Source organism: Lolium perenne, chromosome 2 (genome assembly GCF_019359855.2).
Source record: "Lolium perenne isolate Kyuss_39 chromosome 2, Kyuss_2.0, whole genome shotgun sequence".
NCBI classification, from domain to species: domain Eukaryota; kingdom Viridiplantae; phylum Streptophyta; class Magnoliopsida; order Poales; family Poaceae; genus Lolium; species Lolium perenne.
Window position 1 is genome coordinate 89,186,440 of NC_067245.2, and position 11,129 is coordinate 89,197,568.

At 50.7% G+C, this 11,129-nt stretch overlaps 2 protein-coding genes across 2 annotated transcripts; both read right to left on the reverse strand.

The window, feature by feature from the left end:
• Positions 1 to 1,120: 1,120 nt before the first annotated feature.
• LOC139835537 (uncharacterized) lies at positions 1,121 to 1,762 on the reverse strand. Its single transcript, XM_071825394.1, has one exon. The coding sequence runs from the start codon at positions 1,760 to 1,762 to the stop codon at positions 1,121 to 1,123; it is 642 nt and encodes a 213-aa protein (XP_071681495.1).
• A 1,196-nt stretch (positions 1,763 to 2,958) lies between these two features.
• LOC127333201 (chitin-inducible gibberellin-responsive protein 1) lies at positions 2,959 to 7,467 on the reverse strand. The gene is made up of 2 exons (XM_051359540.2): positions 7,326 to 7,467; positions 2,959 to 5,036 (listed from the first exon to the last, which is right to left on the reverse strand). The coding sequence occupies exon 2, from the start codon at positions 5,003 to 5,005 to the stop codon at positions 3,290 to 3,292; it is 1,716 nt and encodes a 571-aa protein (XP_051215500.1). The 5' UTR covers positions 5,006 to 5,036; positions 7,326 to 7,467; the 3' UTR covers positions 2,959 to 3,289.
• Between the last annotated feature and the right edge of the window lie 3,662 nt (positions 7,468 to 11,129).

Below are 11,129 nucleotides of genomic sequence, written 5' to 3' on the forward strand. Positions count from 1 at the left end.
GCGAGGGGTATTTATAGACCCCGCGCGGAGATTCGTCAGCCGGATCCAACGGTGGAAACGGAACGGTCGTGCCGTTGGATGGCCGCCACGTGTCTTAGGTCAAAGCGGTATAACGACGCAGTGGTGACCTAACTGTGCACCGCCGAAATTTCCGGCTGAAGATTCGCATCTCCAAAAATTTAGCGCGGGAAAAGAGGAAGTTGAGCACGACGTGGGCATGAAATCTACTAAGTTACAGTTACCAAAGAACAAATGATTTCCGGCTGAATGAAGACGGAAACAAGTAAGTTTTGGAAGCTCTTCAAGATTCTCTTCGGATCCGAGCTGAATGAAGTCAGGGGGATGATGAATCTCGGAGAACTTCGGGGGCTACTGTTGTGGGTATACTTTATGGGTATATCAACGACATGGTCTAGATCCGGCAAGCCCGGGTGGCCCACAGATGGTGATGTGGCATGAGGCCCATCGGGCGGCCCAGTTGCTGTAGATCACGATGGATGAAGTCCAGCCCAGGAGCAGGGAGCCGGATCCTAACCGACCTACGAAGGAGGCCGGATCCGTGGAGGCCCATAAAGTATCCGGATCTAGTACGGCATTGATGGAAGGCGGATCCTTGACGTGCACGGCAATGTAATATTCCGTAGTTAGGCAACTTGTATTCCGGCTAGGACTCTCCATGTAAACCCTAGATCCGTGCGCCTTTATAAGCCGGATCCTGGGAGCCCTAGAGACACAACCACAACTCATTGTAACAACGCGAAAGCGCCCATATAATTCCAAACAAGCAGCAGTAGGCCCTGTCCTCGAGCAGGTGTTCCGAAGCTGGGTAAATCGCGTACAACCGTCCTGAGGACTCTCCGCCCAATGGCCCCTATTTCTTTCTCCCCTCGTGAGGAACCCTCCTCCGAGGTACCGTCGAATAGGCAGCGATAGATGTGATGCTACTTTAAAAATGTACGAACTAAACTAAATCACACCTTAATGAACTTTTTTTTTGAACGGGCAAAAAAGCCTTTGCCTTATATTGATATAGGAGAAGCAAATTGGGGTATGGCAAGAGCCATGAAAACAGAAAAAGGAGGAAGGGGGCGAACACCGCCCCCGGCCAAGGAAAAAAGGATCAGCCTAAAAGTTCCGCCAGGTTTCTAGCTCCGGCAAGAATCCAATCCTTCCCCTCTTCCCTCATCCTATGCATGACCACCGATGGAAGGGAGGATTTATTGTTGAAAACCCACTCGTTCCTCTCTTTACAAATCTCCCAAGTGATAAGCGTAATAGCCGAGCGTAAGCCTTTTGGGGAGGAGGTGGTGGTCTTCGAAACGGCCAGCCAATAGTCCAGGACTTTAGGCCTACCCTCTCCAAGGCTACTGATGAGGTCTGGGCAAGACAGCCACGAGGCCGCAGCCGTCCAGATACGCTTGGAGAAGCGGCACTCGAAGAGAATGTGTCGTGCCGTCTCAGGGGAGGTGCGGCAGAGCTGGCAAGTAGGATGATGTGGCCATCCGCGTTTGGCCAAGCGATCGGCGGCCCATAAGCGATTCTGGACCGCGAGCCAGGCGAAAAAATGACACTTTGGAGGGGCCCAGGTCTTCCACACGATGTGCCCAAACTGGCATGGTAAGGAGGCGAGGAACTGGACCTTGTAGGCGGAGCTGGCTGAGTAGCACCCATTAGGGGTCAAAGACAAAGTAATGGAATCCCCAGTGTCCGGATGAAGCTGGATATCTGCCAGGAGCTCCCAGAGGCGGACATATTGCTCCATGTGTTCGACAGAGAACGCATCGACCGCAATGTCCGAGATCCAGTTGTTATCAGCGAGGGCGTCCTGGACCGTTCAATTCTTCCTCTTGGAAGCCTTGAAGATAAGTGGATCCAGGTCTTTTGGAGGGGCGCCATGAAGCCAAGAAGAAGACCAGAAGGAGGCCTTGGCACCGTTTCCGATGGTGACACGCGTAGCCGCATTGAAGAGGTCAAGGTCGGATGCGTCGTTGGGGGTTTCAGAGCCCACCCAAGGTTTCTCAGGAGCCGTCCACTCGTACCATAACCAACGAAGCCTTAGGGCCCAGGAGAACTTCTCCAGGTCCAAGACCCCCAAACCACCGAGCTCCTTGGGGCGGTAGACCTTTTGTCAGTTGACTTTGCATTTCCCCCCGCTAACTGGCTCCTTACAGGCCCAGAGCATACCACGACTGATCTTCGCAAAGGCATTGAGGATGCCTTTGTCAGCCTTTAAAGCCGTTAGCAAAAAGATTGGCATGGAGGAGAACACGGACTTAACAAGAGCTGTCATCCGGCGTGATTCAGGAACTTTCCTTTCCATGGGTTGAGACGAGCCACCGCCTTGTCAATATAGGGTTGAAGGTCCACCCGTTAAGTCTTCCGAGGGAGAGGGGCAACCCCAGGTACTTAATGGGGAAGGGGGTCGTAGTCGTCGGGAAGTTCATAAGAATCTCCTCCAAGTTGATATTGGCGCATTGGATGAGGACGATGGAGCTCTTGGCCACATTGGTCACAAGGCCAGAGACTTCCCAAAATTTTGCAGAATGCTAGCCAGGCCTTAATGAACTGACCGAGTAGCGCTTTAGGCCTACCAGAAAACCTCTATAGCTTGGGACTTTGGACTTTGGAGGGATGTATGCCGTGGTACTTGAGGTAATCAGCTAAACTCCATTTTGTTCGCTTGTGAATTTTGGTGCTACTGACGCCGTGCCGCTTCCGCCCGGAATATAGTAAGCGCAAAAAACGTTGTCGTCGAGCGTTTGGGACAAATGATTCGTGTCGCCTGCACGATGCAACACAGCCGCAATATATATGCGGAGCATCCTCCTACTCACTAGAGTAGAATGCACAACACCTTCAGAATTGGACAGTTTGATCCAGAGCCCCAACACATTTTTTTCTGCACAAAGTCTGATATTGCAGGAAATTGCTCATGAAATGGTAATGACACAGGAAACAGAAAATCAACTTCCCCAAGGAATACTCTACATTCTCAGAGCATGCTCCACAATGGAATTATTTTGCTGGCCAACACGAGCATGCCAAGAAAATTACATCCAAGATATCATGGACTGAGAGAATGGTGAATACACGGAAGCGCAAAAAAACTGTAATTATCATACAACTTCTACAATCTAATGTCAATGTTTAATTCCTGGTCTACATTTACGCAAAACACGGAAGGTACATCATCATGTACAGGTACATCGAAGGGAGTTTGAAAAGCAGACCAGGGACTTCGGTGTATAACCTCTGTTTTTCTTTTCTTCTTCCAGTGAACATACCTTTGTCAGTGCCATGCAGAGGCAGATATCAACTTCCTGTTCTTCCAGCCCAGGAGCATCGCCCCATCCTTCTCGTCCAGCGTGTAATTGTCCGAGTAGCACGCTAGAAGCTTCTTTATCACAGAGTTCACGTAAGAACTCAGCGGGTAAGGCTTGAAGCCAGCCATGCTCAGCCTTAATTTCCACTTGCCAAGGAGCTCGTGCCTCTCCACTCTGTCCTTCCCCTCACAGGCGATGATGTTCACAATATCCTTGGCCAGGCAGTGCTGCTCCACACTTATCCTCTCTTTGTTGTCTCGAGGCAAGTTGGCGTCGATAGACTCGAACATGGCAGAGTAGTAATCCATGGTCTCCACAAACCTCGTCAAGAAAGGTGTCGTGTTGGTGTGCGATTCCTGCTCCACCAACGTAGTCACCTTCGGGGACAGCCCTTTCACCATCCGGAGCAACCCATCCCGGGGATTGTTGACGTCCACGCTCTCATCTGGGGTGTGATGAAGCTGGAGGGTGAAGTTGACAGCAAGTGCTTCACCTGGTCTAATCTCAAGCATCTCTTTTGTGACTTCAGTAGCATAGACAGGTAGAGGTGTAAACTCCAGAGGTATTTTGAATTCTTTAGACATGCTTTTCAGCATGTTCCCAACAATGTCCAGACCTTCACCTCGGGCATACTCTGAAACCGGGTCATCTATTCCGGTGATCCGCACATGAGGTGGACCCCCAGGCCTGGCAGCTAGTGCTTGTATCAGTGTGATCCATTGAGTCCCCTGAGCAATCTGAAAATCGATTATGTGGATCTTGTCCTCACTTCTCAATGCTTCCGCAATCGCCCCATTAGCAGCCATGTACCCAAACTTGAAGTAAGGACAGATATTGTATAAAATCTTCATGTAGGAGAGAAGCTCCGTGCTCTCCGGCTCCCGGCATTTCAGAGCACGGTAGATGTTTGTACCAGAGTTTCCATGTCTAGCAACCAAACCCTCGAGTAGGTAAGCACCTAGACGCTGGATTGGTTCCCCGTTAATTGAAACAAGCCCACGAGCATCCTGAACAAGCTTTTGGAACTCTTCTGTCCTGTCCTCACTTAATGCCTCCGCGCACCTGGTTAATAGATGCTTCACAATGAGTTGTGGATCCTCCCTTAGCTCCCTTTGCCGTTTCTCTGGACGAATTTCATAGCTTGCCGCGGGGTATCCACCAGATGCAAATTGTGGCCGAACAGTTCCTGTCAAAGGCTGTCGTGACTCATGGCTCCATGTCCTCGACCGCTGCCTCATGAGCTGAGTAGGCTTGGTTTCCTCAAAATCATGCTTTGTGCTCGTTGTTGCATCATCAGCATCAGGTGCCATCAGAACGGTCTCAATATCACGTAAAGTCTGTTGCATATTATGTCTTGATGTTGCATACAACTGATCAGGTTTCACTTGGATGTTCTCACGGAGATGGCTACCTGCCTTTATGTACGAGCTGTCTGCTTCAAGCGGGGAGATTGGTTGGGCTGAAATAGTTTCAGAAGAGCTCTGGTTATCTGGGGTGTTGCTAAGAGCAGACAAATTGTCACACTCAAGCTGGGTAGAAAGAGGGGTGTATGGGGAGTTGCTGAACTCTAACTTCAGTGGAGTAGTTGGCCAGGAAGAGTTTGCTAAGTTGTTCTCTGTAGGAATTTGGTACAAGACGTTAGCACCAGTCAATCTGTACTTAAATAACTGGTGCAAATCCATAATAAATGAACGTTGATTAGTTGTTCATGACCTGTACATAACAAAAGAAAGGAAACTATGAAATGTTTATTCCATGGTAGATGACAAGACAAACAATCAGACTAGAACATTTTACTTTATCAGTGCAGCTCTAAGCATATATATCAGAGTAAATAAGGAAAACACACAGGCATCAGGTGAATGTTGCAAAATCCAGCAGTACAAAATAAAAATGTATTTATATCCCAAGGGCTTTCATGCTAGGCAGATTCAAGAGCAGAGACGAAGTACAGATATGTCAGACATCATAATCAGTAAGACTAATATAACACTCCACAGTTCACATATATGCATTCATATAGGTGGAAATAACTGAACATTATGTGCCAGTTCGTTATGATCATAAAGTTATTTAATGGTGAACTATGATCATAAAGTAATAACACATCTAGTAAATGATGCATCAAGATGATATATTTGGGTAGCATTACTAAATAAAATATTTTTTCTGTCCACTGTAAGGTGAAAGATTAAGTAGCAAAACAATATTAAAATGAAGCTGGAGTCCCTTAATACCAGAACAAATTTTCCATTAAAAGTGTAAGGTAAATTCTCAACATCAGCATCAATGATCTCTCAGACTCTCACAGATCAACCAATAAATATACAAGAGCATTATATGTTTGCCCTTCCACTATGCATATAATACCAATTTAACAAGGAGCTTTCTAGAATTCTGCATAAACCAAACCATTCTCTCTCAAATGTCCCCATCATCTCCCTAGTTCCTACAAATCTAAATGGATCTATCCTTCCTCAAACTTAAAGGACAGCCACAGAAGTCACACTCGAGCAAGTCAAGCAAAGAAAGAATCATCAATCATGGGTGTGTCAAAGAATGCTGTCAATAAATTCCAGCCTGTGCCATCATCTAGAAAGAGAGCGCAAACAACAGGACAAGTGTGGCCCTTGTAGGCCACAGTCTAGATGACAATGATCTCATCTAACCATGATCATAGGCTTCCAATGGTACCCAAAGACTAACCCGTTCCAACTGAGCATAGAACTGAAGGACTACAAGAGGAAGGAAGGTGCTCCAGTATGACAAACAAACAACAGGACAAGATCACATATCTTACCCATCCCTTCAGCACATCCACTGACCGACCTAACAATTAGGCAACCTCGAATGTTTTCTAGTTGGTTTAAGAGAACTGTGCCACTGGATGGACATTGATCCTTCAGTGGATGCAGGACTAACCGACTAAGACCAATGTTAAGCAGGCCCTAAGATTCTCTAGTTGGTTGAAGACGCTTGACCAACCTCGTTGGTTTGACTACTGGTCCTGTCTGCTGAATTTCCTGTAAATTCCTAAGAAGGAGCCCCACCCACTAGCAGAAGAAGTTTGACCACTCAGACCGTGTGGAATCAACATCACCTCCATCACTCAAACAAGAAGCCAATTTGTGTAGCATGTGCAGCAAGCTAAGGTGTGAAACTTGTGTGATCCTGGACGCTTGTTGAACATGCTAAAATTTTGTTAGTGACGCTCTCCCAAGGAATAACCTCGATCCGTTCATCTATTCGGGGACTTTAGGTCGCAAGAGAGCGCTCTTCGTAATTGTCGTCAGGAAAGGTAAGTCAATTGACTAATCGAGCGGAACATAAGATATTTCTCCGAGGTATGTCCCAATCAAGGAGACAGATGAATCCTGTGGTTCCTCTCCTCCCAGGGAAAAACAGTTGTGACTATTTGGAGCTACCGCATCAATCTACTGTATGCGTGCATCCATGTTTCCACAGAAACTAGTTGGAGCGGATGGTACCATTTCTAACAAGAGAATAACTAAATTTGGGCACGAAATTATCTCAATCTGGAATGTCCGGGTGACTTGTCCAGCTAAATAACCTGAAAAGTACATCTCGGCCGGATTAGTGCCCATGAGACGAACCGGATAAGCCATGTCCAGCTACGCGGCAGTATGAAATTAGCAACGAAATACAACGCTACTCTGCAAAGCGGCCCCCGGAGCCACAGGATAACCACCTTGATCCCCAGAACGGAGGTCCTCTTTCGAAGCCAGGAGCAAAATGCTCTCGGCTGAGACAGGGAACAGATCGAATTGGCTCGAACCAACACGAATCCCCAACAAATTCGTGAGCTACATGACTCACAGAACCAAAACCACCATAAAAAACTGAACGGAACGAGCTCAGGATCCCGCCTGACCACCCTCCCGAACCACCGAATCAACCTCAAAATAACCAACCAAAAATACCCCAAAAAGGCACACGACAATTGCACGAATTACAGCAGCATAGCAGGAAGAGAGCTCTCACCTCCTCCGATCCGCACAAGCAGCACGACGCCTCCCGATGATCCAACTCCGCCACCAGCAATCCTCTCCCTCTCTCCTGCTTCTCGTGTCCCAATCCCTTCTCGCTTGCGCCCTCCTCCTCTTTTCGTGTGCGCGATAATTAAGTATCTGAGAGAAAAATAAAACAAACCCCAAACGCGCCACGGGCACGGGTTATATACGCTCGCCACCACCCGACGGCGACCGCCTGACGCCGTCACGGCGGTCAGCGCTCCCGCGTCCTGACGCCGTCGCCGTCGCGCACCTCACGCCGTTACCAACGACACCCCACCGCCGTCAGATCGGCATCGGACGGCGCAGCGGCTCGACGCGTCATCACGTGCGGGTGCCACGGCACGCGTGACGCCGGGGGCACGGACACGCGTTTGACCTGACGCGGATGGAGGTTTGAACGGCCTCTCAGCCGTGCGATCCTGATCGTGCGGCTGTGGTTTTGGGATGGATGAGCCCGTCCGACGGGTGGGGGATAAGATGGTGACGTGGGTCCCGTGCGTTTGCGTGGGGCCCACCACGAGGAAGACGACGGAGGTGATGCGCTGCTAGCTTTTGCCTCGGTGGTTTCCATTTTCGATGGGAGAATGCGAATGCGATGCCTCTTTTTCCTCCCTTAGCAAAATTTGATTGGCCTAAAGCTTAACTTTCACTTTGTTTTCTGTTCGAATTTCAACGTAATATTTTATCTTATGGTTTTGGTAAAAGGTATCCAGTTAGGGATAAGGATCATGTACCAGTAACACAAGTTGGAATATATACTTATTCTGAATTAGATGTAGTACTTAGTTGCCAAACAAAAACTTGTAGAAATAAGAGTATCTTTTAGTGGTGTGTCACTATGCCGAGACGTCTGTTGTGACTTCATCAACCTCAAAAACTATCAAATTAGTCGATCTCTCATAGATGCTTATAGAAGAAGAGGTAGAACCAAGGTTTTTTTTTCTCGGTTACAGTTTTTAACCGGTGTACCCCGGAAAATCCGGTTACCGCGAAATCTCGGATTTATTTCATCCGAGTTTATTCAAACAAATTTTGAATTCAATTTTTTTGTCACTAAACAAATAAATTTTACCTACGTTGATCTTGCATAGATTTTTGATTGTCGCAGTGGTACGAGCGCTCAAATCATCCGCGTATAACCACTAGGAAACACAAAGAGTTATGACAGAAGTCGCATACCTTGCCTATTTGAGCACAAATCGGAACTTAAATTCAAACTAACCGGATTTTTTTGAATGGTATGAATAGTTCTCGGGGTAATGGAATTTACGGTTTCCGTGAAATTTCGGAATTCCGGCCAAGAAAAAAAAATTGGGTAGAACATATGCGCATGCACATATTTATATGGTGAACTATACATGCATATTGTGTGTGTTCATGAGCGTCTATCGTTATACTGTAGTTAAAAAGATCACAAAAAGGATGGGTCCCAGACTGCCCAGGTATGAACAAAGCAAGATCGCATGCTTCTAGAAGAAAAACTAGGCACGAGGCAAATTTTGCTGCAGCGTACGCGCGTCCTTAATCTTTAAGAGCATCTCCACTCGTGCCCCCGACGAGGCCCCCGAGCGACGTTTTTTCCATCCGGACGGCGAAATTCGGCTCAGTCGCGCCCCCGGTTCCTCGTTTTCGTCCGGATTTGGCCCTTCATCCATCCGGCGAGCCCACGCCATCCCCGGCACCCCGGGGCGCGCTCGGGGACTCCGGACGAAAGATTTTGGCGCGAAACGTCGTGTGGACCCGCGTAGTCGGCGACTGGAAAACCAAATCATGTCGATTTTCCCTCCAATTTGCTTGCATATCCCCATTCCCTCCAATTTGCTTGCATATCCCCATTCTCTCCCGCCGAAATTCCCCAATCTCCTCGTCTCCCAGCTCCAGTTCCCGGCGGCGCCTTCTCGTCCACCCCCACTCTCCTCCTCGTCTTCTCGTCCACCACAATGCCGCCGAGAGCGCCGGCGAGGAAGAAGCGGGCGAAGAAGACGAAGCCGCCGGGCATGTCGAACGCCGAGTGGGCGGCGGACGAGAAACGGCGTGACGTGGAAACAAGCGGCAGGGCGGAGAGGGTGAAAAGAGCCGCCGCCAAGAGGGCGGCGGCGGCGGCCCAGGACGAACAAGCGAGGATGGTCAGCATGGCCATGGGCGGCGGCAGCATGTTCCCCGGCCAATGGCCGACGCAAGGTACAACCAGTTCCCCGTCGTCCTTCTCCCCTTCGCTGTACTCGCCGTCGCCGACTGCCGTGTTCCAAGAGGGCGCCTACGTCCAACCGTCCAGGCCCACGCCATCGCCGCCCGAGCTTGACGTCGGCGGCCAGTTCGAGGACACCTCGCCGGCCATGCGACGAGGGCCGCACGCGTTCGGTGCGATGGCGGCGCCGAACGAAGAGGAGATCCACGAGATGATCACCTCCGGCTCCGCCGCCGCCGCTGCGAGCCCGGGGTTTTTCATGGCCGCCGCCGCTGCGTGCCCAGGGTTCTTCACGCAAGAGGAGCAGAGGGTGACGGCCGCTGTGGCGGCGCGCAACGAGCATCGGGAGGATGTTGCCGACGGAAGCCAAGCCGTCGAAGAAGAAGACGAGGAAGAAGAAGAGCCAACACAAGCCGCCGCCAACCTGTCGAAGGGGAAGAAGAAGAGGAAGAAGGACTCGCCGCCTGCCGAACCGCGTATCAAATGGACGCCGAAGTAAGAGGAGTGCCTCGCCGAAGCTTGGAAGGTCGTGTCCATGAACGGCATAATCGGGGCCAATCAGTCGTTCGACACATATTGGCTTCGAGTGAAGCAGGCGTATGAGGAGCGCAAACTCTCGTCGATCCCTACTTCAACAAGACGAACATGAACGTGTTCCGGGGAGACAAGGCAATGGCCACCCATTGGGGGCTCATGCAGACGGCGTGCAGCAAATGGCACGGCATACAGGAGGAGTGCGAGAAACGGCCGATCAGCGGCCACGACATGGAGCAAAAGGTATGCTCCGTCGACCCTGCATCACCGAGGTACATCGTCGTTAGCTGACCCGTATCGCCGTGCTCTTTTTTCCCCAGCTGCGCCGAGCTTTGGACATGTACACGGACGACACCGGCCTGCCGTTCAAGTTCCTCAACGTCTACGCCCGCCTCGAGAAGTGCGAGAAGTGGAAGGAAGTCCGCACGACCCTCTCGAAGAGCAAGACCGAGCAGTACAACCCCGACGCTCCGGCGGCAAGCGCGGCGGAAGGGCGCCCTGAACTCGGCCAGAAGAAGCTCAAAGAGCTCAAAAAGACGGGCAATCCCGCCGACAGGATGCAGGCGTCGATCGACAAGTGCTGGGCCGACTTGAGGACGCACGCCGATGGGAGGAACGACAAGTTCGACGGCAGGTGGCGGGAGATGCTCGCCAACCAAGGCGTCCGGATCGCCCTGCTGAAGACGATGGCGGCGGCGAAGAAGAGGAACACAGACTTGGCGTTCCTCATGGGCGGCGGCGACATGGAACTGATGGACGAGGAGACGAGGAATTGGTACCAGGGCCACCGCAGCGACATCCTCCGAGCCACTCCGGCCAGTCCTTCGTCGTCTCCGCCGGCTCCTACCTCGTCTGCCTCACCATCTACCTCGTCGACTGCGGCGCCGGCGTCCACGCCCATCGGCTGCTTCATCGTCGGCCGCTGCAGCCGCTTCGGCCACGACGTGTGAGGAAACTGGTCCGTCGGACACCGCCGTGCCGGCCGGGACTACCGACGAGCCTGTCTCCGTGTAATTTCCCTCCGATCGCCGATCTGTGGCTGATCCTTTT